The sequence below is a fragment of the Battus philenor genome, unplaced genomic scaffold (assembly GCF_028537555.1).
Source record: "Battus philenor isolate CCGP_79_NKW_IND1 unplaced genomic scaffold, ilBatPhil1.0.hap1 SCAF_20, whole genome shotgun sequence".
NCBI classification, from domain to species: Eukaryota; Metazoa; Arthropoda; class Insecta; order Lepidoptera; family Papilionidae; genus Battus; species Battus philenor.
The window spans coordinates 7397726-7424222 of record NW_027181683.1 but is presented as its reverse complement, the minus strand read 5'-3'; the positions used below and the strand labels follow the sequence as shown (position 1 = coordinate 7424222).

Here is a 26497-nt window from a genome sequence, read left to right as displayed (position 1 = left end):
TCACCTGTAGAAACTGATACCGAAAAACGGCGGCAGGCTGGCTCAGCAAATAAAATTGACGTGAGATGTCCTAAAATTGTGTCACACTATAACAAAAATATGGGCGGAATGGACCTAATGGACCAACTAAAAGTGTGAATGAAGTAGATCGGAGATCAAAAATAAAGTATTATCTTCGACTATTTTTTAATATGTTAGATATATCGATCAATAATGCACATATCGTCTACACTAAGCTTCATGAACAAAAAAAAATTAAAGGATCTCTGTTGTCGACCTCGCAATTCAGACAATTTGTTGCTTGGAGTTTGATAAATGGTTTTACCAACAGGCAAAGAGGCCTTCCAACTGCAAGAAATAGTGTGCGCAAAGCAGTGAAACGACAATTACTATTGCAGCCAATGGAAAAGTCGAATGCCAGAAAGAGGTGCATACATTGTGCCAAGTACAAAAAAGAAAACCGCACAAATAATACAAGTGCACCTTTGCTACACTAACAGGAATTGTTTCACCGAGTACCACAAACAACTTGCCCTATTATATTTATATATAAATAAGTAAATAAAAGGATACTAAGTAACAAATGTACATTATTTACAACAAAACAACCCTTACCAACAAGTGAACCAAAATTTAGATGTTTAATTAGAAAGTAACCCTTAGCGACCATAGGGACGAACATATTTGTCCCATAAATTCCTAATTTCTAATTTTTAGTATAAATTATATTTTAGAGTGACTATTAATTCATTACATCTAGCTAAATTGACTTAATAAGGTACTGTAACCTTATGGTCCTGATAAGGTTAAGGAAAATTGCAATTGCAAGACCATTTATTGTGATCATATTTATGGGAGACTGCCTTGTGGCTATTAGCTGACCTGATTAGATAGAAGATTATTTATACACATCTTTTGTAAAAACCTTTAACCAATTTTAGAGTGGAAAATAATAAAAAAGCATTACATTGGTATAATGTATTTTGAAGTAAATAACTATTTACATCTTCATGTCTACTTATAACTCGATAATTTTTGAAGGCAATGGTGTGAGATTTTTCCAATTTTGGATTGTTTTACTGATTACTAATAACAAATGCATTGAACATGTTTATAATAAAATTATTTACTTCTGACCAGTTACATAACAAAGCCTTAAAACTAGGAATATTAAAAATAATTCTTGTGACACCACATTACATTGTCAGCTCCTGGAAATTAAAAAAAAATCATAGTGAGAAATATTTAACAATAATGTACCATACAACAATATTCTACTCATACCAAATAACCACAACTGATATTAACAAAATTAATCATTGCTTTTTACCTTATGTTCTAACAAGGTAATAAAGCATCTATACTCTATTGTTAGAAAGAAATACATAGTTAAATATCAATTAAGAAAAAAGTACAAAGGACAGTAATAGTATGGAATTAGTAGAAAAATAAGTAGCGGTTAGTCAACATGTAGAAACCAACAAACATGATATTACTATATAATTATCAGTATTTGCATACAAAAATGAAATAGTAATATTGTAACACTAATAATTGCTCTACAATGAATAAGGTACTAACCATAATAGCATTGACAATGTCTGATTGATTATTGCGCAATGCACGGACAGCCCGTGCCCGTGAGACATTTGCTTGAGTCATTACTATCTCCACATCCTTTTCATCAACTCCTGACTCATCCACACCCTCTTCATCCTCCTCTTCTGCTATAGGTGCTACTGTCTGAAATCATTGCAAACAAATCCAATGATAATGTGGGAAACAAAATTAATAAATTTGTCAATTTTAAAGTCAGTAACAAAACAACAAAACAGCATGTCAGGAACAAGAACAAGATATTTGGCTAGGCTGTTTTGTATTGTCTTTATCTAATTATCTATATTTACCTAACTCTGTTGATCTTTGGTTTTAATCTCAAACACTTTTGCCTAACATGTCAAATCAAATGGTGGGTAGAAATAGAAAGAAATTTATGCACAATATACATAGCTAATAGTTGTAAAATATTATTTAATAGCCGTAGTTAAAAATACCAATAATAATTGTAACTCATCTATAATCATTACTGTTTCAGGGAATTGTATTTTTTTAATAAAGTGTATACATACAGTGCCTGCAGCAGTAGCATCATTGCCTGAAGCAGCACTCTCAGGAGCCTTAAAGCGTTCTGCAGCAGCCATAGTGGCCTGTTGTGATAAATCTTCAATTTTGGCCTCTCCAAACACAATATAAGTGTCAGAGTGTGGATTTTTATAAACATCTGGTGAGTTGATAACAAAGAGGATATTCTTTGATTTTCTGATTGTCACTCTGTTGACACCTTGCACCTATAACAAATTTATCATTTCTGTCATGACACAATTATAACTGGATTAAAGAAATTAAAATCTGGTACTATAATAAATTCAAAAATTTGAAATAAATATACCACTCACTGGCTTCAAACCTAGTTTGCTCATGATCTTCCGTGCTTTCTTTTCTCCGCGTGATTGCTTAGCCTTGGAAACAATGTCAATACCTGCAATGGGATTGGTAATGCCTCCAGCCCCTGGTGCACCTAGATTGATGATTTTTTTAAAAAACAATCTTTGCAATTAATAAGTAGTTTAATCATCGATATTATAATATATTAGACAAATATTTAATAAGTAATATAAGAAAGAAAAATAAAAAAGTACATTATCAATAAAACCACATGTTTAAAAAAATTATCATGACTATTTTAGGTTCGCAAAATTCGTTATTAGAAAACTACCAGCAAATTTAAGAAATTATTTCAATATGTAATATGAATATAAAAAATAAAATTACCAGCGTCTTCAAGTTCAGGGATAGTGTCATCAGAATCACTGTCTGAGGAAGCAGTTTCTTCTTTACGTTTTTCAGTCATAGAGGCTGTGGCTTTATCCAATTCAGTGAGTTCCGGCATTTTGTGAATTTGATTTTCTTGGTAATCTAAAAGTTACCAATTTATTAATGATAAATACCACGTTAAAATGTTTTGGAGGACCATGTTAAGATTTGATTTAAAAATGATAAAGCTGTATTTTGCAGTATGAATATCGATAGTAAATTTTTTCTATTGCTTGTTTATCATCATATTTAAAGTAGCTATTCGTAATGCTAGGGAATTAACACAGAGATACTGTGTTGCACAAGTGGTTATAAATAAAAGTAAACAATGTTGGTAAAAAATCCAAACGTTTTAAAATAAATTAGGGAGTCAAAGAACATTACATTATACACTTTGGTATATAGGTATTTTCGCAAAGGTTAGCCGGAGAAGATGGTCAGTGTTAACCACTATTTATACACGAAAATTAACTGAAAAATAACTAAATTAACAAACGTTAACTTGGAATCCAATCACTATGCACACAATTAGACTAGGATTTCACTTGAATTACCAGATTTTATACCTTGTTTAGTCGGAACAGTATTTGGAAAAGAGCCGTCAATTCTAATCGATTTGACAGAAAGGATACTTTGTAGACTAAAAATAGCTATTTCAGAAGTGTAGATAAAATATTAACTGGAATAAGTTAAACTCTATCTGTGGAAACTGAAATTTTAGAAATAAATTAAGTTCATTGAACTTTCTACACTTAAAAAAAAGTACCAATGTATAATATTATTTTATACATGTTACCAAATTTTCTTCCATAATTCTGAGCATTTGCTCTAATTAATAAAAAAATTCCAGTTTTATTAGATTTTTTTTAATTTTCACCGAAGTTTAATGGGCCTGAGCGGGTAATTCTCCTAACGCGAACGTGGTTGTTAAAAATACTTTGAACATCGTCAAATCAACTGCTTGTGTTGATTCCGTTTTATATTTTTTACTAGTTTTGTTGAGTTGGCCCTTTTGCGTTAAAAACGTTTTCTTCTGTAACAGCAACGGAAAATTGACCATGACTTTTTAATTCTTTAAATTAAAGGAACTTAAGAGTAACTAAACCTGCTATATCAGTTACATGGTTATTTTCCGAGTGACTTGGTATAATATAGGTAATGTTAAAGAAAAGCATTTTAAATAATCGATTTTTGTATCGATATACACAGTAACAATAACCTGATACTTAAATTATTATATATCCTCCATAGAGAATGTAGCACTAAGTTTTTTACATTGAATTGATAAAGCTTTGATCGACATCTCTATTATTACATTAATGCAAAGCTATAGATAAAAGAATAGTATATAATAAATATTTTGGGTATATTTTCTCGATTTTTATAAACGAATAAGGAAGGATATATGCAAGCCGCTGTTCCTTTAGTTTATCTGCGATTGTATTGTAAACATGTCAATTGTTGGTCACTGATAATTCGTTTAGTGATTATTCCAAGTCCAAAGTGCGTGTTAACTTGAGTAATATTGTGGTTTTAGTGATTGTGTCAAAATGTCTTTGGAGGAGAAGTTTAACGCTGCTGTTAATGTTATCAGGAGCCTTCCAAAAAGTGGTAAGCTCGGGATAATAAATATTTAATAGAAGTGTAAAATAAATTCCTTGCCTTGATGATGTATTCTAATGGTACTTGTTAATTTAATGCTATTAAAATAAATATATTTGCAATAACAAAAGATCACTTTACTGCTAGCTATCAAAACAATGGATAATCTTCCAATATTTAGATTTTGTGTGTGTAAATAAATGACATCACCGTGTTTTGTATTATTAACATCTACGCCCAAAAAAACGTTAAAATGTATTAAAAATGTACTTTGTAGATGTTTTTGAGATATTGTTAAAATTAATTAATGTTTTTTTAACAATTAATTCGTGGTGGCATGATTAACGCTTTTGATAATGGAACATTCAATAAAGTAATAAAATATGTTTTTACCAAAAATGTGCTACTAAGGTTAAAGATGAGAACTAATTGTTGTACCCTACATACATATTTTTATACCAAGAATTACTTACATTCATTAGTGTGATTTATTGATACAATTTGTAGCAAATTCAAACAAGTTGCAACTTGTCCACCAGCTTCCACAGTTAGAGGAGTGAAGTCAGGTTTTATCTTTCACACATTTTGAACAAATACATAATTTTGTTTCAAGTTGCAAAAAGTGATAGAGAAATTCATGAAATGTTTAAATGAGTTAATGATGATAGTTTGGTGACTTTGTCAAGACTGTTTACAAGTGGTATGAGCTATTCAATAGTGGGAATGAATCAGTTGGGGATTTGCAAATGTGCAGACTAGCAAAAATGGTTTGACAAACAGGTTTTTGACAAATCATGAGATTACATAGAAACTGACCATCTTGTATTAATACAAGCAAAGCATTTTAACTGGTTCAAGGGTATCCTTCACCATCATAACATTGTGATGTGCCACAAATTAATACTGTTTTGCATTTTACAAAAAATATGACTGTCTATCCAAATTTACCTCACTCTCCAGATTTAGCATCATATAACAAAAAAAACCAAGCTTGAAAGAAACTGTTTTGACACAGTTCTCAACTTTGAATGAGCCATGATAGAGCAGCATACGGGCCTTCTGCAAGCATTTCAAAAGTGCTTGTAATTGTGGAATCAATGTTGGGATAAGTGATTGTTAGCTAAGGGAAGTACTTTGAAAAAAAAATAGTTTAAATTTGAAGTAAATTAATACTTTGTTTCTAATAAAATTAGGCACCATATTTTTGAATCATACCTTGTACATTTGAATATGTTTTACATTTCCATGTATTAATATTGTTGAAATGTATTAAGCCAGTACTCAAGAATATCTTGTCACCATTTTCACTGTGGTATTTTAATAATTTTGTTTAGTTCAACTGGAATAAAATTTTAGTAATTTATTGTATCTTCATTATGCATATTTCAGCTAAACTCCAGATTTAAATCCAGTTTTTAAATGGTTAAGGAAAATAAGAGTTTTAATTTTCTTTAAAGCTTAGATCACAAAAAATGAAAAAATAAGTGGGCCCATGTCTGCTGCTTTTATTAACACTGCCTGTATTAGTCTACTTATGTCTCTCATATTTTGGAGGATATTAATATCTTTTCTGAAGAGCAGAGGAAGGAAGTTATATATTATACCTATATCAACATTTGTTTGAATTTGTTGTAAACAAAAGTGTTACATCATAACATTTTTTATGTGACATCACAAAATAATTCATGATAATCTAATACACCAGCATGAGTATATCCATAATCTCTATAATAAGAATCACTGCACAGTTTTATCTGATAAATAAAAGAACCAGGAATCTCAATCCCTAATATTATCATTTTACAAGATTATATATATAATTGTAATATTCCAAATGCCAAGGCATATCCCAAGAAGAGAGTGGGTGGGTTGAAATTCAACATTGTTAACTTACAAAATTTATTCCATAATAGCATTCAGTCTGCCATAGCTGCTATTTTCTACCACACTAGACTGACAATACAATTGAGTACAATCTCAAGATGGCAATACCTCTGGAATATGATGGCCGATGGCTTTAAAGGATAAACAAAAAGTTGCTAAAAAAACACCAGTACAATTATAGAAAAACTAGCTGATCCCGCAAATGTTGTTTTGCAAAAAAAAATTAAAGTTTTTAATTAACAAATGTAAGATAAGGGTTGATCGTAGAGGGGTGAAAATTTAGGTTTGTATGTATATTTGTATGCTGTATCATAATAAAATAAAAACCAAAAAAATTGTCTAAAAAATTTAAAATAAAATTTAGGGGTGGACCACCCTTATCACTTAGGGGTATGGAAAATAGATAGTAGCCGATTCTCAGACATACTGAATACGCATTTAAAATTTGGTAAAAATCGGTCAAGCAGTTTCGGAGGAGTTCAAGTTCGAACACCGTGACACGAGAATTTTATATATTAGAAAAGGAAAGAAAAAGGTCCTTAGCTATAAGAGCACCAAAATAAGTTTGTTGAGCACAATTTACATGATATGTCGTTACTAGAAAAACTTATCGACAGCAAAATTATATTATAATAATAAAAAGAAAAAGGTACTAAATGTTAAATATTCTAAAGATATGCCAGTTTTCCTGTGATGTTTTTCTTCGTTGTTAGTAATGACATTGTTAAGCAGGTAACTGATGAACAAATTTGCGACATATTTTTGTAGGTCCCTGTCCTTTACCACTGATTACTGCTGTAGCAGTATAGTTGGCAAATATTATTAAGTTGAAGAAAAACCGATACATGGGACTGCTTTAGTACAAGTAATTTTATGTACTGAATCAGCATCTCAAGCACTTTGAAGAATGCTAGATGCGTAACCAAGCTTAGGTTTCCTCTCGGCAAACGTTCTTCTCGTAAACAACCTGAATAGTCCAAGCCAAGATTCACTAAGGCGTCTTTGGCTAGTAAGTAGGTATAATGCTAGCGGAGCACCGACTCACCGCACACATACGTAAGGCGCGGTACAGTCGGTCTCGGTAGCACTGTAGTATACTTACACCTACATTTGCAAAAAAATATACTACAAGTTTTCAACTGTCATGGAAAGAATTAAAGTATTATTAAATAAAAATTAGCGCCTACTATTCATATTAAAATTAAATAAAAATATTAATGAGTTGCCGTTATTATAATAACTATAACAATTTCTGTGAATATAGTTAGATGACTATATTTTTATTTTAATTACACATTTTTATGTTAAGCAAAGATAAATGTGATAAAACACTTTTTGCTTCTCATATAAAGAGAATATCGTGGTTATGCGGTCAAAGTAATCAAAAAGTATTTAGTGTAAGTAAAGCACATTGAAGTCTCCAGTATGTAAACTTGGGCAAAAACTGACCAGAATCGTTAAAAGCGTTATTACAACACCACTTTTGCTTTCCTTTTGCGGACAAAATTACCTTCACCCGGTTAGCAGGGGCCATTGATGTTTCGAGTGAATGTCGCGTGACAACCGGTCGAGTTCAGTTGAGGCACGTGGGTTTATTTTTATTTAATTCAGTTAATCACAAAGAATATCCTAGTGAATTCCTATATACAGAACGTTTACAATACTTAATGTTTTTCATTCTATCCTAGGACTTTCGTAGACTTCCTGCCGGCGATGTTGGATAATGACCTTATTTATTTTATTTGACTATTCATGTAATTGTAAATAAATAATAAATGTATGTATATCTTAAACATGATTCTATCCCATCTTTGTTCTAATTTTTTTAACAATTCTAAAAATCTTTTTCAATAGCGACTATGTAATAGAATCAATCTGTAATACAAAAATCTTCTATGTAAAAACCAGACTCAAATGTTTTTGTGAACCAATAGAACCACCCATTGTCCGACTTTTCTTGAATCTTGGTTAACTCCTATACAGATCGCTTGTCATCGTTCAACTCCATCCGCACGCTCGTTGTGAACGAAGTTTTTATTTTATCATTCATTAGGCTTACGATGTTGGGTGTCCATTTTTGTAATGGCTGAATGATTTTACTGTATGCCGACCAAAACAGGGTCATGAAGTTAGTGATATAAGGACGGTGTCAATGGCATAGGAATTTAAATGTACACGATTTTTATTCTTTGACGATATGTCACTACTGCCTTATTAGTATTTACATATTCCTCAGATTTGAGTGGCCGGCGCGTAGATTGCATTTATTTCTCGTTTTTGATAACTAAACTCGAGGTTTCCGCAAGCTTCAGTTTAGGCCTTTTTACTGCAAAGAAATAAAACTGTTTGATTTCACAAATTTTTTCTTGATCTGTTGGCAACTCCAACGTAACTTTTAATAATACAAAAGTTCGATATATTCTTCAGATATTTCACCTTATATTCCTTATGTTCAAAATTAAAATATTCGGTTCGCGCTTTTATTAACGACAAAATACATTACAATTATAAATATATAAATTACAATTCAATATATAGTCCTTCAAACGGGATGTGAACCAGCGATCTATGGGTCAACAGTCGGCCCAGACCATCAGACCTACTGACCCCATGATAATCAGAACAAAATAATACATTTTTTATGAATTTTGTTGCGGTTTTGGTCAGGAACAAAGTAACGGTATGTATTCAATGAAGAAACTTCCAGCACAGTTTTTTAACTAGCAGCAAAAATGTGTATCACGTAAAGGTACATAGTATCGTGTTTTTATAGCATCGAACATATTACTAATTAACAAGCATGAAGCCAAAATTAACTAAGCTTAAAGTAAAAGAAAAAAGCTTTTATTTTTTAAGTTATAAAATTATTTACCTTTGGTGATAAAAGATTGTGTTACGGAAAGTTATTTTATAAACAATGTAACGGCCCAAATCGAGGCTTTTCGTGGATACCCACAAGTTTAGTTATTGCAAACAGGTCTAACGTCTTTAGTGGGCTGCTCTCATAAACATTGTAAAGATATAAATGGCAACCTGCAAACAATAAATGGTTAAATAATGTCTCGCACGCCATCATCGCAATTCCTGTGATCAATTTGAGGAGCTTCAGGGACATTCCAATGTTAAGTTCACTTACACCATATATAAATTGTACAGTTAAAACAATTTTCTTCGCCGTAAAACGAATAAACTTTGGCTTTTTCGCTTAAACATTCTTATTTCTTTATATGTACTGAACGTATACGAAGGTAAATTTTTGGGCACTTAAATAAATGGGCAACGAAATTTAACATCAATGCGGGAAATTTTTATGGGAGTTATTGCATGGGACTTTCTTCACGTGCTATTTGGATAGACAGTATACAGGTTGTTTAATAATAAGTGTTAAAACTTTAAGGGGTTGAATGTATTATTCGTTTGTTACTTTAATCTTTACTGAATTAATGCATGGTACAGCCTAACCAAAAATCTATCGTTTCAGAAATAATAAATATCGTAATAAAATTAATTATTGTTTATTATCTGTCCCTGTAGACTTTGTGCCACCAGAAGTCCTCCTGTCGCATTCCAAGAGAAAAAAATAAATTAATGTAAAATATTTCACAGTAATCACTTTATACAGACTGATTTGGAAACAGGTATATCAAGTTTTAAAGCTTTTTGCTGAGATAAATTTAATAAGCTATACATTCCTATGTATTGCTTATTAAGCCTTTTAAAGTTATATTCATCAAATAAATGTTACATTGTATTTAAATCATGGTTGCACAGACTTATTAAGACTAGGGGCCACTCGGGCAAATCATGAACTGATGGCGGACCGGCCGCCAGAAGTATAGGTAATTAAAGACAATAAAGAATTGATAACAATTTATTAAAATTGAAAAGGAATTTATTAATTTGAAGCGTGGCACTGCATAGTGCTACAATCTTTTTTATATTTGCCTCAAATTTACTTGTAGCAACCCGTAAAACTCCTTCAAAACTTTCATTTGCAAAGCGGTTTCGATTTTTTGTTTTATTAATATTTAGTATTGAAAAAGTTTGTTCACATATATAGGTAGAACTAAATAAGCTGGCACATTTCAGAGGGTTTACGCGCAACTCTTCGTACATATTTTTATCAGTGCAACGGTAAAAGTTCAGCAAGTCTCCTTCGTTGAATTTGTTGCGGAAATCTTGGTCGTTTTGAATGTCGATAATTTCTAACTGCATTGACTCTGGCGCATTTTCAACTGAAATCGTGAAAGGATTGCTGAATATGTCCAACAGAGATTTTACTTTTTAAACTCCGAAAATCTGTCTTGAAAAGTCAAAGTCGCCCCGACTTCGCTTTGCCATCATTCAAGAAATTTCATAACTAACTTCTGTAGTTGTTTCTGAATATTGAATGAGAAATTTTGTAAACATAGCTTGCTGACCAATAAGCTCCAGTTTTAAAGACAACATTTTTTGCTTTCTTAATTCGCCTGTAAACTTGGTAAACTGTAAACTTTCACTCAAATTAAAACCGAACTGTCGGTCGCTGCGGTTATACCGCGCATAAGACTCTGGAAGCTTCGTGTATCTACCTACGCGAGCAATCGGGAATTCAGGACCTGATTTGGCTCCGTGCGATTTTTGGCTATTCAGCAAACTCAAAATGCCGATGCGGGGATGCAGTTTTGATACGATTGAGAAGATAAAAACCGAACCGACGAAGGTCTTGAAGTCTATACTGGGAAAGACTATTTCGACTGTTTCTAGGACTGGAAAAAAACGTTGGCGAAAGTGCGTTTTATCAGACGGGGATTACTTTGAGGGCGATGACATTGATTTGTAAGAATAAATAAATAAATTACATATTATGAACAAACACCAGTTCAATTAAAGTTACGAGAGTTCCGAAAGCGCCCTGATTGGAGAAGAATCCACAACAATCAAAGACAAGTTTTTATGTGTACCACAAATACAGTATTCTACTACTGTATTTGTAGTACATATAAAAAATCATTCTCGAGCTTTATTATCACGTAAATATTGCATATATATGACTTTTTTTTAACAAGTTTTTGGTTAATTAATTTTTTAAATTGATTATTATGTATATGTAATACCGTGTAATCTTGCCCTCATAGAGGTGCTAATTTTATGAAAGAAAGGGTATAACAGGCTTTTATCTTTAACCTGTTTGTAAGATATTATATAAATTGTCATATGTATATATCGCCTATATACCGTCATTATATTTTCTTCACTAAAACTTTAGTTTCTAGATCTCATATCATAGATTGCATGAACAGCTCTATTTTGTAATATAAATTGTATTAATATGTGCACCATTATCCTGTACAAGTATTACTTAATTCTACTTGTTCTCGACAGCGTGACAACTTTATCGTCGTCTATGTGCTTTATTTTAGATAACTTACGATGTGTATCTTAAATAAATTACCAATGGTATATACTCCCACTTGTTCAAAAGAGCCAAATATCTTTTGGATAATTTTATTTTATGTCCAATCTTTCGTAAAATGTACTCTACTAGTTTTAAATAAACTTATCTTTAAATATTAAAAGTATAATCTACAAACAGACGGTGGACGGACAGTTATGTGGTCCACTGTCTATTTAACTTGTCAATGACTTCATCGGATCACCTCGCTTCTTATTAGATCGCACAGAGAAATGCATAGTCCTTTCTTTAGCTCGTTGATCAACCATTAGCTTGCGAAAGAGATTTGAATTGAGAAAAGTTTCACTGTCACACACATTTGTTTCAGAAATTTGCATTAAGGCACTGCGGGATATTGGACGAAATGTTTCGTACTGTTTATATAAATGAATACCTATCATTTCGTATAATAAAAACGAACGAACGTCGTATATGAAATGCTGTAATTTTTTTTTTATGAAATGGATTTTATTTCTTGTATTATACTTCACGGAGGCGTCAATATTATTCTTCGCTAACATAACAAGACTTATTGACTTATCTTGATATTCAAATAACGTGATTAATCGTCAGAAACTTTTGTGCAGGAAGTTCAAGAAAATCATTTTATCGTACGTCGTTATTAAGAGGTTTTAATGAAATCAGTATAATGTTTATGAATTTATTTTCGAACGGTGTGAAGCGCAAACCAAATTAAGAACATAGCAGTTCGTTTATATTAGGGGAACGGGAAAGTAACGTCTCTTTCTTAAGTTAAATTCACACGACTACATTTTTATCAAGTTTTTATTTCTAATCAACAATATATTCACCTTAGCTATCAACAACCTACCAACGATAATTTGTATACAAATTTTCAATGCCGGAACAGTAAAAATCAATCGGTTTTTTTTTTGTAAAATATGTCGACAGAAACGGCATTACTTTACGGTCCCCCTAATACAACTTAAGACAGGTGTTCGAGAAAGTAGATTGTAAAATGGTGCAGTGTGTTAACGGATATTAGTGTAAAAAATAATAAATTGCTCAATTATATTCATTACAAAACTTCTGGTCTCGTGGTTTTGTAATTAGAATTTTTAAGTGTATGATATTCACCAAAATTTTAAGTAGATTTTTGATACATGAATACACTTCTATTAGTGTTTCACGTAATCATTTTAATAAAATAAGAGTTGTTTAATACAGTAACTTAAAATTAAAAATGATAATGTTGTTTTCATGCGGTTGGTTTTTTTTTTTCTAACATATGGACTCTGTAATTGGAATTTTTTTAAATAAATTAGCATGTAAATTATTCATATTACAGTATGAAGTTATTAATGTTTAAGTAGACGTTGCATTTATCAGTTTTTATTATTTCACTACCTGTTTATTTAACGGATATTGTCTTCTAGGCGGTTCGCGGTAGTCTTACAGTTTACATTCACCGTGTTATGTAAAAGATTCGTTATTAGAATAAATACGAAAAAAATGTTTTATTAAGAATTCTATTGTTTGAATGCCAGATGTTCGCACTATTGTCATAACGATCGTCCCGACTGTCAGATGCTATCGTACAAAGTACATATATCCAAATAATGCTTAATCGTCCATAATAATGGTTGGTCGCGTAGAAACGAAGAGTTGAACAATCCGACTGGTCTGTATTCAAATCAAACGCATTAAAATCAATCGAGACATCATAGTTAAATTTTTGTAACGTGTCTTTGTGATTGGTAGAGATTGACTATGAAACTATCTTCAGTACCTTACAAGAATTTTTTTTTAATTTATTAATAACACTTTTTTGTACACCATAGACAATAAATAGAACAAAAAAAAAGAATTCATATAGTACAAGAGGCGGTTTTTCTTATTTAGAACAATTGTATATATGTTCAAAGTGTTTCGCTATGGAAAATTATATTGTGAAGGTGTAAAACACAGAACATTTGTACATAAAAAGATGATGTCAATATTCATATATCGTTTTCATTGAATAGTTATACGTTTAGTGGTTACCGGGCGCCATAAAAGTTCATCCACTACCATATACTTTCTCCTGTGTAATAGTACGATATTAATTATTCAGCCTTTCACTTCAAACTTTCAAGTTATTAAAATAACAGTTGCTAGTTTGTTTAGATTTTTCCATTTGTAATTTTTGTACCTTATCAAATGTATTGTTTATCAATTTTGTTATGAAATAAGACATAAAATATTTATTTTTATTTCTGTAACATCAGAATTACAATAAATCTTTCGGATTAGAAAAACACTACACACAGCCTGTCGTCGTACAGGTAATAAAACGGTTGCTTTCGTTTCTCTGCAAGTTAATAAATATTAAAGCCACTTAAAAAAGCATACGTATTATATGTTATTATAACATTGAGTATTTCAAACATTTTTAAGGTCATACCAGTCGATAGAAGACTACTGTAGGGCATCGGTCTTGCCTAAAGATAGTCATGATGACCGATCTTGCTTGCTGTCATATTATTAAAGTTAGTATAGTCAGAATAATCGTAAGTATATTAATGTCAGGTTCTTTTAAAGTTACTTTTATCATATTATATGTGATCTATTTCATCTACCTCATTAATTTATGTCTTCTCTCCCTAAATGGTTAAAGTTACCCCTTGGGCATTAAATTTGCTTTTGTAGTAATATAGTACAGAATAAATATAAATAAATAACTTTTCATTTATCATACGGATGTGAAACGATCACAATAAATGGTATGTGATTGTCATACAGTTGGAGTTGCGCGGTAGTCAAAATTAGCTACCGACTCCAACGCTTACCTCACTAAAGATACTTTCCCTTTTCTATTGCAACTTACGCGGCACTTAAGAAATAAAAGATTTGGCGTTCCCTTCTATTCAGACGGTACTATGATTACGTCGGATGCAATCATGAATAAAAAACAAAACTGTTCGGCTAAGTGGGTCATTTCTGGTGAAGATATAAAATCGAGTAATTCGGAAATTATATTATTATAAATATCGCATTGCACTCTTTGAGTGTGACTATCATACGTCAGTGCTTTCTGATAACCTCTGTTGGCTAAGTTCCAATTCTCGACGAGCATATTATAGAGTAAGACATTATGAATAAAGTAACAATATAATCGATAAATTTGGAGACGTGTTTTGAATGTTTGTGTTATAAATATCACGTTTATCAATGTGATAAGTGGATGGCGATTAATGCACGAAAAATAATCCTTGAGATTGAATCAGGATACAAATATCTACTTATGTTTAGGCCAATCTATCGTTATCATTATCTTTAGTCTATTCATCGATGCAGGTTTTGCGGAGTAGGTGAATATTGAGTATTTCAATTATATTCGAATGAATATTTATTTTTAGGAGGAATTCATTGTTTACGAGGGTAATTTAGCAAAAAAATCCTGTGTTTTATAGAATGCTATAAACAATTATATCAACTTATTCCATGACAAAGTGTAAACTATCGTCAATAACCCAGCTAATATATATAAACTTTTATGAAATTTTATACTTTTTAACACATATGACGAGGGACAACAAAATATGATAATTCCACTTTGTGTGAAAAAAAATATTGGTAAAATCATTCGACACAATACCATGAAGTTATGTCGCCTAACGAAGGTGTAAATGTTCATTAATGTCATTGAGTAGATGGCGTTAAAAAATAAAATTATGTTTAAATGGTTTTTCTCTATTTTCTATCATATTATGCGCGCCATAATCTTACAAAGACTGAACCCAATTTTGAAGAGCTGTTACAAGACAGAAGCATAATGCAACACAAGGTGGAAAACGACTCGTGGTATTAACGTAGTCTCACTTAGATTAACACAATGTTTAAGCATTTTTATTCCGGAAAACTTGATTTTAAAGTTCGCTCTAGCCTTATTCTTACTGTTCCAATTTTGCAAGGGCTAAACTAGGTGTATTATTTTTGTCGATGACAAAACTTTATGTATTGATCACAAAATAGTTTTGGTTCGTTTAAAAACATCTGGACGTAAGAAAAGGGATAATATTTTGAGTACCATACGAAAATAACTTTAAGATACGATATATGAGATTCTCAGCTGAAACATATTGAAACTAGAAACGGGTCTCTGTTGATTAAAAGTGGATTACCTTGAACAAGAACTTCGGAAATGGTCATGATGAGGGGTAGACAAGTTCTGAAGACCATAATGAATCCGGTATTAACTCTCAATAAGTTGTTGTTTGTATGGTGGGATTGGAAAGCCATAGTTCATTATATGTTCTGACAACTAGGGAAAAACATCGATTCGGATCTCTTCTGCTTACAGTGGAATATTTTTGTCGTTATTATTGCGCCAAACCACTTGGACATTTAACCACACCAGAATATCTGTAATAAATACTTTATATATCATTGAATTTTACGTTTTTTAAATTATAAGAAAAATTTGATTACTTCATTGTAATCGGAATTTGAAGAAGAAATTCTTCCTTTGTACGAGTATATAACTAATTTGTCTTGGAACCTTTTCATACTTCTTAGTGTATCAATTAGTTATCGTTTGAAACGAAGTCAAGCCTTTTGGGGCAGCATTGAAAGACAGTGCAAGCCGGGGTCTCCTCTTGAGGTTGTTGTACTTGATTCCTCCATAGACTGTTAGCCCAAGCGACGTAAGTTTCAAATCTGGTAAAACATGTATTAGGCTGAACCGAATTTTCTGTTGGAAGCATTCGAGCTTAATTATTGACAGGTTAAGCTGTAAGTTAATGAAGGAGAAACGTCCTCTTTCAATTCTCTGAAACTGTAAGTAACATAACATTGACATGTGAACTTAAAAATGTTATGACCATCCAACACGAAAAATAAAAAAAAATCTTTCGGTTTAGAGCATATTAAAACAGAAATACTGACAATTCAGTCATATATAAGAAAATATATAACGCGGGTGCAGTTTTTGGGCGCAAGGACTATTTTTACAAAAAGGCGAATTCCTTGCGTCCGAAAATCCTTATATAAAAAGGAAAACTTTGAATTAAATAGTAATTCTAGTGCACACTGCAAAATGCAACAATTCACTTACATTTTTCTTACAAACGTGTTATTAAAACAGTTTACACATGAGAAATAAAATTAATTCAATTTATATATTGTACATTTATCACCGAGGTTTGATTGAATTTTAAAATATATTTTCATTTCTAGCCATTACACAATAGTCAGACTATTGATGCGCCGCGCTCTTATTGCATAACGAATTGAAGGGAATTGCCAATTAAATTTATTTATCGTTTGTTTTTAATGAATAGTTCGATTCCTAGAAATACTGAATAAAATCTGTTAATATTATAAATATACATACTTTATTTTACTAATAACTAACGGATAAGTTTTGAGATTTTTCTCTTTAGCCTACCGTGTATAGTTTTATCTAAAATATTTTATTCTCTGTGCCTAATTCTATTAATATATCCAAAATGTTGCTACTTTTTATGTAAATATATATATTTATATAAAAAAAAATAATCTTAACATTTTAAATTTGCATAGAACAATAAAAATAAAGAACAATTACTGTTACGGTATCCCATAAGAGCACTTTCTATTATTAAATGAAAATGATTCTCGTAATAATCATATTGTCAACAGGTTCATATCAACCAAGCAATGAGTTGATGCTAAGGTTCTACAGTTATTTCAAGCAAGCGACTGAAGGCCCATGTGACAAGCCAAAACCAGGCTTTTGGGACGTGGTGAGCAGGTGTGTTGCAATGTTTTTGTGATCTAGATATTAAGTATTTTTTTGGAAACTTTGGTATAAAAAAAATTTAAGTCTTTGTAGAACCTTTGCTAAAATATGTGAATATTTATACCTATTTTAGGGCAAAGTGGGAATCATGGAACAAATTAGGCAATATGACAAAAGAGGAAGCGATGCAAGCTTATGTGGACGAGTTACACAAGGTAAGCTAAAGAAACGATATGTAATTCTAGGCTAATCAAATGTGCTATCTTGTATTCCAAGCGCATGGCCCTAAGCAAACTGTTATCAAAGATTTTGTATAGAAAAACTCTGGAAAGCACTGCATAAAATTAATTTGAATCCTATCTTATATACGTGATCACCTCTGTTTAATTCATCATCATATATCTGGAACCATAAGGCTTAAAGATCTGAAATTTGATAGGAATATTGTCTTTACCGAGTATTTATCAGCTAGAAACGGATTTTTATGTAATTTCACGTCGAATGGTGGTTGTGGGGGCGTTCGTTTAGTTTGCGCGTTTGGGGGACAGGTGCTAGTAATAAATATAGCATTAGAGTAATCATGACATGCATTCATCAAGACAACAATTCAAGAAAACCCTTTTACCTAAAGAGCTGTGGTGTATAGACGATCACTGCTCACAACAATAAACTAACGGCTGAAAACCTTTAAAATGTCAGTATTAAAAATGCGTAATGCGTAAGTCATGTTCTACAGTTAATAACTAGGGCAAAATCCACAAGGCGCTTTATGGCTGGACGCGGACGCTGTTCAGATCTGTAGCGTCAAAGTGTAATATAGCCGTAGTGACAGCCAACCTTCAATAGAAGACGGCACTGAAGTGAAGAAATTTTTTTTCCCTCTGCGCCAATCTATGATCAATCTACGGTTTGCATGCGGATAATTTGTGTGACGTGATGGTGGTGACTATCAGCGAAGCCTTTCCCTTTTTAAACACAGCTACGTCTTTTCAAGCAAAATCAGGGTTTTTTGATTCAAAATTATTATTATTAAAAGATATTAAAAAGAACGGGCCATTAAGGAATTTTAAATAAAATAAAAAATACAAAGCAAAGTAAAGAAAATCTATATTTATGTAAAATATGATAGGAGACATGAATTTAATTTTTAAAAATAACATAACTGATGTATATGCCATATAGACCTTAATTTGTGAAAACGAGCTTATACATCGTTCGTGGTATTGAAAGAAGACATTTCTTTGCGAATGTTGTTTTTGGAATGAGCAATCGTCGTCGGTTTATTTGCTGTACGATGTACGATGCTCTGTGTTGGGTGTTGTAAATGTACGTTCTGGAGAAAAATTCCGTGGCGTGAGAGTGGCTGCGGAGAGGCCACGGAACGTCCGCTCTAAGAAACATCAGTTATACTGCTAAAACTTTTTGGATGTATAGGATGTCGTGACATCTTGTTGGAACCAGGTCTTCCTAATTTAGGCTTCAAAATTAAGCAATTGTGAAAAGAAAAGTTTACATAACATTGCTGTGCCTTGATTAGATTTTTGTATTCACACGCATTTCTGGCCCATTATCTATATTATTTCAGTAAACAGATAATAATGAATAAAGTTATGCGCAATAATGAATATAAACACTGTTACATACATTTGTAAAAATTGTATATATTTGCTACACACGACAGATACCTAATTGAATTACCTTAGTTTTTTAAATTTTATCCGTAAACCTTTTTACTCACAGATAGTGGAAACAATGTCTTATAACTCGGACGTAGCGTCGTTCCTATCGGTTGACGATGATGACCAGGGTTTTCCCAGCAACGACCTCGAGCTGGTCGCCGGGGATGTGCTCGCACGCGTGCGCTCAGAACACAATACCCCAATATGTAAGTATTCTATGACATAATTACTGTCAACCGTTTTTTCAGTATTTACAAATAGGATCGATTTAGATCTGGTTTTGTTATTTAAAAACGTTATTAGCGTTTTAGCTTTTTTAGACACGAATATTTAAATGCAACAAAAGATCTTTTAAAAAGTTTTTAAAATATAGCCGAGTTAACCCCGTGGATCAGATTTTCTTACAGAACGTATGATTCTGGGTAGGCGCATGTGTATATTGCCGAAAATGTATTAAAATGTTTTACAAAATCAAGCAATTTGAGCAAGGAAACACTGGGTTCAACCACAAGAAATACCAGAGGCGGAAGACTGTGCCAAGTCTGATGGTGTCAGTTGACTTCTTTTACATATGTATATTAAACGAAACTTATAGCTACTTTCCATACTTGAGACAGGTTTGAATTAAGAGGTTTTATTTATGAAAAATAATTAGGCTACGTAAATATATTTTTGGCCAGTCCCAATAGTAATCATTTTGCATTTATTAAATTCATCCCATAGATTGGACTGCCTAAACACAGAAGAAATTTGTTCTATTATACAAAACAATAATTTGAAACTAACATCTTTATGTGCAATTATTTTATAAAATATTATATCCATGTTGGATGTATGCGTGAACATTATAAATGTGTGAACGACCCCAGCTGACTCGAGTGAGTTGTGTTTTATTGATTTACAACGACGTCAGTCCTAATTACTGGTTCTATACTCGTTATATCTTAATGTTATCTTGTCTATACTCGTATTGCATTATTTACTTTACTTGTAGTAATGTCTTTGAGTTTATGTATCTTTATCGTGCTAATCTATAAAAAAGTTATTATCACTATTTTAACACTACATTGACCTATAAAAAACACAAATAAGTAAGCATGTGTTTACATTGGTGATAATTTATTTGTCGAGGAGAAAACTACAACTGCTGTATTTTATCATCAAAAAAGAAACAAAGGTAAATTTACACAGAAAATAATATTGGAATTTTTACTTGAGTACATTTTAAAATAGTGGCATGTAAACGCATCTTTTAATTTCATCACAACTGTTAACGCTTTTTCACTTTCAGCCACAAAAGTACGGGTGAAATAGTGCTATTAACTGTCCGACGAATAAAATGTGGATGCTGTTTAAGTAAGTAGTGAGTAAGTCGTAGTCCGACATTTGATCGGGTTCGTCGGATATATTACGTTTTGATCCCTTTTTGTATATAAATAGTTTTGAAATTATATTTCACAGTTAGGAGGAAGGATTAAGTCCTTTCATTGTGGCGATCTTTGAGGGATTCCTTTGACTTGCAGTGGGGGTCTATAGGCTGACATGATGATGGTTATGAAAATATGTTTTAAGCTTTCAATTGGTCCGTAGGTTCCCGTTCAGCGAGCGGCGCGTCGTCGCCAGTGCAAGACACTTCGGTCTCGAGGACACGTCACGACTCAGACGACGAGTTTATAGACACTGTCGATGTTAGTACAGCACGTACCACTTGCTTACGTTACTCTGATAACAACACTTTTCACTTGAGTCTTCTCATGACGTACACAAGTGGTTACTTAAAAAGAATTATTATCTCTAGAAATTAAATTAAATATGTATATAAATTTTCAATATATCTAGGAATTAATAAATAAATGAATAAACGACTACGATTTGACCTACAGAGACAAGGCTGAATTGACATTTGGTCAACAATAAATCGATATTTTTTATCGATATTATATACTTTTTCTAACATTACTACAATTTATTTATTTTGATTTAATAAGAATCAGTTAATGTAGTTGAACAGTCATCACCTATAAAAATATTTTCTGTGAAAAAGGGATTCGAACTGTGAACCGTGGTCAAAAAGTCACTCGGTGATGTATCTGACAAAATATTAACAAATATATAATTCGAGAATTAAAAAGATGACACTTATGGTACGTATTATAACGTTTCGCCATAAAAAATGTTGATTTTACGTCATAACCCGATCGGAAGTGAAAAAAAATAGTACTTTCAATCAAACTATGTACTGTATATATGTAAACTTATATCTATATCTATCTTTGACAATTTAAAAAATACATAGACTTGAGTTTTTAATTAATTTCTGTTTTTTTTTTTTAATATTAGCTTGACGTTGATTTTTGGGAAAACCTGTATATGTAAAATCATGAAATGTGTTGATTGTAGAGTGATCCGGAAGTGGCGCCGCAACTCAGCAACGGACACGCTTATCAAATCACGTCACAGTTAACGCGTAAGTATATCAGTAATTACCATTTGTGTTGCATGATCTATTTCTATCTAAACAGGGTTATTTCACAAGTTACGTTAAGTAAAATTTGTAAAGTACTTTTTGAACTACTTAAACAAATCTAAATTAACTAACAATGCCATATGTATGGGACCTAGACCATATTAAAAAAAGGAAAAAAATATTTTATGTACAAAAATAGTTTAATGTGATTTTGGTTTCCCGTTTATTCAGATTTGAAGGTGCTAGAACAGTTACCGGGTGCGCTTGCGCGGCTTGAGGCCGACGTGGCAGCTCTGAGGAAGGCCGTCGAAGGAGACCGCAGGCTCCTCAATGTAAGCGAAACTTTTTATTAAATAATATTTTGTAAATAAAAATGACCGGACTGGCATGCGTATTGTAGAACGTCCGCGCACAAGGTGAACAGATAATCTGATTAAGATTGTCAAAAAATGCTGGATGCAGGCTGCTTCCAATCAGCCTTATTAGAAAACTTTGGTGGTGGATTACGTCCAGCAGAGAATGTCATACGGTTGAAATGACGGTGAAATACCATAAAATAGATCAGATATTTTACTGTACGGTGTAATAGGTGGTCGTATAATGCACAAAAAGCCGGTTTTATATATTTTATGTTAGATACAATCAGGTAGTAAGTGGCTTCAGTTCGTAAGTCAGGCAGTTGTGTGGTTTTAAATATTTACCAACATCATATGTTCGAAGCTCATTTCCATTATAATGGACAGGTGAATTAGCAGATTAGCTATTGATATCATCAATATTAACGTCAGTATACGTTCCTCATTCATTCGCCTAAAGTATGGGTTCTCTCCCGCCCTTGTTCCACCGCTCCTTAACAAAAAAATTCAATGGTCTGTGATAATACGATAGATATTTAAGACGGTTAAACAAAATGTTTATTCGCAAAAATAAAGATATTTCATAAAAAGTACTAATTGCCTTTGGACCCGCTACCAACTCTAAGCTCTAGTATGCGCTTCCATTAGGGTAATATTATATGGCATAATCTATTTGTTATAACCAAATCACCATTTCATAATGCTTCACTTTGAAAAAGCTTTTAGGCGAACTCATCACTCCCAAGATGTGCTGTTCTATGAAGTCATTTACTGTGTAAGTAACCCATAGAAAAGGTTTATTGATCTTTTTTTTTTAATTAGCAATGGGAGCTTATTGAACTTTATCCAAAATCTCATTGAAAGCGGACGCATTGCTAAAAGAAAGGTACTTACAATGTATATCACACTTTGAGGAAAAACGTAGGAGTAACTATAACAATATATATATATTAAAGTCTAAAAATTACTACTACTTACAATTGCAATTAATACGGTAAATAGGGACAAGTATCTGTAATGATATAACATAAAATATTAGGAAATAACCAGAAATTATTAAAACATAAATATTTATGTTTTAATAATTTCTGGCTGACCCTTCGTAGTCTGACAATACGCGAAGATTTCGTGTGATAAATTAGTTCAAAATAGCGTTTGTCACTTAAAGATACTGATTTGCACTACTTATAGGTCCTTTTTTTCAGTAACGTTTAGTGATCAGCTTTTGCGACGACTATCGTTTCATTAGTCTTGGTAGCCAAGGTCCCACTTACTATTTTTTTATTGATAACTTCGGCCTATAAAAGACAACAAAAAACCGCTTTGAGTGTATACAGCAAGGAGTCTGATTTCGGGAGTCTAAAATAAGAATAAAACGACTTCGGTTATATTTTAGTTACAGTTGGTTGTTGTTTAGTAATTCAATAAACATATGTTCATTGCAGCAAGTGTCCCGATGTGATGCAGGTTGGCGGTGGCCGTGGCAGGAGTTGAGCCCGCCCACCTTGTTGGTGCTTGCGCTCTGGCCATTCGTCGCGTACCGGCTTGTCGCGCGATTCCAGCGCAGGCATACGTAACAACGTAACTAATATTTCTATTTTATTTTTGTAAATTAAGTTTATGATGGACTTTATAAGAAGGCCACCTGGTCACCCAAAAAGCAATGAAGACGGCTATGCTCTGAAAACGTCGAGATTGAATCAGAAATGAGATTCGTAGAAGAAAGGCATCGATGTATCTCTAAGAATTCCTCGTCTGAAGTGGCAGTTACAAAGGCACATCGCTCTTATCCGAGGTCCGAAAGTATCCGAGTGGCAACCAGTCCCCCTGTGGTCGCCATTGGGCGCCGTACGATTGCTAAATATTTCTCTTTAAGGTAAACGTATATTTTTTTAAACTTTTGTACTTTCCAGGTTGCAACCAATTGGCGATGTAGACTGAAGTAAACTGTCACAACGATCACTACACTTCGGATATCCTGTATCCGATACTGTGAAGTGTCGGAATTCGTGTCGAAAAATTAAACATACTATCTGACCCCCTGCTTTAGGGCCGTTCATAAAATAAGTCACCAAATTTCATATTTCTATAATCCCCCGCTCTGTGAACTGTACATATTACGTCACAATATTGGTTACAACGAAATTAGAATAAATTATTAAAAATAAATAATTATTTAATAATTTCTTTATTGTCCAGAAGTCCAAGGGTGTCTTAAATATTGTGATATAATTATAATTGGCATTGTGATCTTAACGGTGATCATTATGTTATCTTAAACACTTCCCCCGTGTCACTTCTACATACTAATCCCCTATTGTACTTAACACCCTTCCATCTTCAGAGCGTACGTATATTATGAGCGGCCCTATTTTATCATGCTAGTTACTTTCTTAGGTCATGATCTCAAAACGGATGTTCTGATGCATATTTACCTACAGTTGAAGTGTTGACTTATTACGGAAAGCACTTTTGAGTCGCAAAAACTCCGGAGTGAGAATCGGCTAAAGAGACCTGCATGTGCAAGTAAAAATATTTTGAAACTATTTTTATTAATTTATCGATTTGTGACTTATTGTTGCTGCCTCCATCATTTCTTACTCTATACTTTGAGTAAATATGCAACAAAATGTCTAATAATATCCTTTTAAAGCGTTAATTGTATTGTTTGACAAGAAAGTAATACAAAAATCGAAGGATATTTATTGCAAAATAACATTAAAATGATTAATTGGAATGCCGTTTGTCAATGATAAACTTTTATAACTTAAATAGGCCATATGTGTAATTTTGCCGAGTTACATACAAATAAGGAAGTAATGCCGTTGCCTTGTGACAGATAAAACATAATGCAAGACTATAGTGTGTGATATGTTATGTGGGTCTCAATTTATAATGTGTTGTGGGTTTTCTGGTTCTAGGTAGGTGATAAATTCTTAATATACCTTTTTATGAATTGGTTTTTTTATTATAAGAAACGTTTTCACTTTTTATATTGTTTAAAAATAACTAGATTATTTTCAATGAAACTACATTTTAATCTAAATGGTTAAAAATCTATGTGCAATTAATATTTTTAAACAAGAATTCTGAATTCTATGTTATGTGTACTATTACCGATTGTTATTTTTAACATGTTTTTATTACAAGAAAAGGACGAATTCAATTAAGCATGTGTAACTTTTTTTTCCTCCTTTTTTAACTTTTTCTTAATTTCGTTTTGAATTTATTGATGTAATAAATTACATTGTTTGAAAAGGACTTTCTCATAAGATTGAATAGACTACTTTATTTCTGTAAAAATGGTAGAGGTTTCAAGGGATATATTTTTAATGAATTTGTTCCTCTTTTAATTGATAATTTTTGATTTAATATGTTACACTTGGAATTTTTTTAACCAATGTTTAGTAACATGTAGGACAAAATAAAGTTAATCCTTTTAACGACTGTTTTTAAAATTTTGTCCCCTCAATTATTGACGTATCAGATTTATCTAAAAAAAAAGAACGGTCGTTTTATTTTAAACTAACGTTTAAGCTTTCATCCAATCTGTGAAAAGGATTTCTAGTTTTTTAATTTGAAGTACTCATATTATTGACATTTATATTTGTATGGATATTAAGTTTCTGTTATTTTAGTTTTACGTTGGTTATTTTCGTAATTTTATGTGATATTTAGGTAATAAAGACGTGTGGATATGAAGATTGTCTTGACCTTTATTTTCTTAATTAATAAAAAAATCCTGATTTCCTATTATGACCCCGAAATCTATAGATAATTTTTACAGTGGGTGTTTTTTGTAACTGCATGGAAAACAGCCTCAAACAGGAGTGTGTCCACTTATTTTAATAAAGCATATTAAAATAAATAGTTAAACATTATTTCTACTATTAAGTGGTCTGTCACATATTTTTTGTTTGGGTATGTTTCACCGAGTACATTTTCATAAAATTAAAACCGTTTTTATATTGATACACCCCTTGATAATTATTAATTTTATCAGTCCTGGAATCTTTTGATGAACGTATCGATTTATATTTTAAAAGAACATTTTTGTACTCGTACCAGAAACGTTTTTTGAATTGGAATTATTAAGTTAGTTTAAAAATTACGAGTGAGACGAATGAAGCAACCTCCTTTTTGAAATTGCTAAAGAACGAACACAACCCAAAGGCATATGTATAAGATACACGAGATAATCAGCGATTTTTGTTCAAAGAATGTCGTCTTAAAATCATTCTCTACCATGTAATATATTTCCTATTTATTTTGGACTTACAATAAATATATATATTTTAACTATATATTTTTAATGCATGTTACATTTAAACTCTATTTTTTCATATAGAAAGTGTTCTTAGTAGGGTACATCTAAAGCTATATTGGATTAAGACTGGTCGAATTCACACTATTGCCATAAAATTTCTAGAAATCGCTAAGATATGAGTTGTTAGTTGTCTTTATTCTAATATTTTCTAA

At 31.9% G+C, this 26497-nt stretch overlaps 2 protein-coding genes across 3 annotated transcripts; one reads left to right on the top strand and one right to left on the bottom strand.

Annotated features, from left to right (window-relative positions):
• Positions 1 to 963: 963 nt before the first annotated feature.
• On the bottom strand, positions 964 to 3519 carry Nacalpha (nascent polypeptide associated complex protein alpha subunit). 2 transcript variants are annotated; one of them, XM_068765722.1, is made up of 6 exons: positions 3441 to 3519; positions 2833 to 2976; positions 2457 to 2578; positions 2130 to 2348; positions 1582 to 1743; positions 964 to 1211 (listed from the first exon to the last, which is right to left on the bottom strand). In XM_068765722.1, the coding sequence occupies exons 2-6, from the start codon at positions 2948 to 2950 to the stop codon at positions 1197 to 1199; spliced, it is 636 nt and encodes a 211-aa protein (XP_068621823.1). In that variant the 5' UTR covers positions 2951 to 2976; positions 3441 to 3519; the 3' UTR covers positions 964 to 1196. The 2 variants fall into 2 exon arrangements, with proteins under 2 accessions (XP_068621823.1, XP_068621824.1); XM_068765723.1 differs by lacking the exon at positions 3441 to 3519 and adding an exon at positions 3259 to 3397.
• A 755-nt stretch (positions 3520 to 4274) lies between these two features.
• Positions 4275 to 25698, top strand: LOC137922737 (acyl-CoA-binding domain-containing protein 5). The gene is made up of 9 exons (XM_068765785.1): positions 4275 to 4485; positions 17417 to 17528; positions 17650 to 17731; positions 19257 to 19401; positions 20786 to 20883; positions 21596 to 21662; positions 21894 to 21994; positions 23464 to 23599; positions 23932 to 25698. The coding sequence occupies exons 1-8, from the start codon at positions 4425 to 4427 to the stop codon at positions 23593 to 23595; spliced, it is 798 nt and encodes a 265-aa protein (XP_068621886.1). The 5' UTR covers positions 4275 to 4424; the 3' UTR covers positions 23596 to 23599; positions 23932 to 25698.
• The last annotated feature ends 799 nt before the right edge of the window (positions 25699 to 26497 follow it).

What these genes read in the sequence shown, in the direction of transcription:
- Nacalpha (XM_068765722.1), bottom strand. Translation starts at nt 2,950, where the DNA reads ATGCCGGAACTCACTGAATTGGATAAAGCCACAGCCTCTATGACTGAA. An exon ending in CCCTGAACTTGAAGACGCTG is followed by an intron (nt 2,579 to 2,832) that starts GTAATTTTATTT and finishes TCATCAATCTAG; the next exon opens with GTGCACCAGGGGCTGGAGGC. An exon ending in GCAAACTAGGTTTGAAGCCA is followed by an intron (nt 2,349 to 2,456) that starts GTGAGTGGTATA and finishes AATTTGTTATAG; the next exon opens with GTGCAAGGTGTCAACAGAGT.
- LOC137922737 (XM_068765785.1), top strand. Translation starts at nt 4,425, where the DNA reads ATGTCTTTGGAGGAGAAGTTTAACGCTGCTGTTAATGTTATCAGGAGC. An exon ending in AGTTTATAGACACTGTCGAT is followed by an intron (nt 20,884 to 21,595) that starts GTTAGTACAGCA and finishes TGTTGATTGTAG; the next exon opens with AGTGATCCGGAAGTGGCGCC. An exon ending in GAGACCGCAGGCTCCTCAAT is followed by an intron (nt 21,995 to 23,463) that starts GTAAGCGAAACT and finishes TGTTCATTGCAG; the next exon opens with CAAGTGTCCCGATGTGATGC.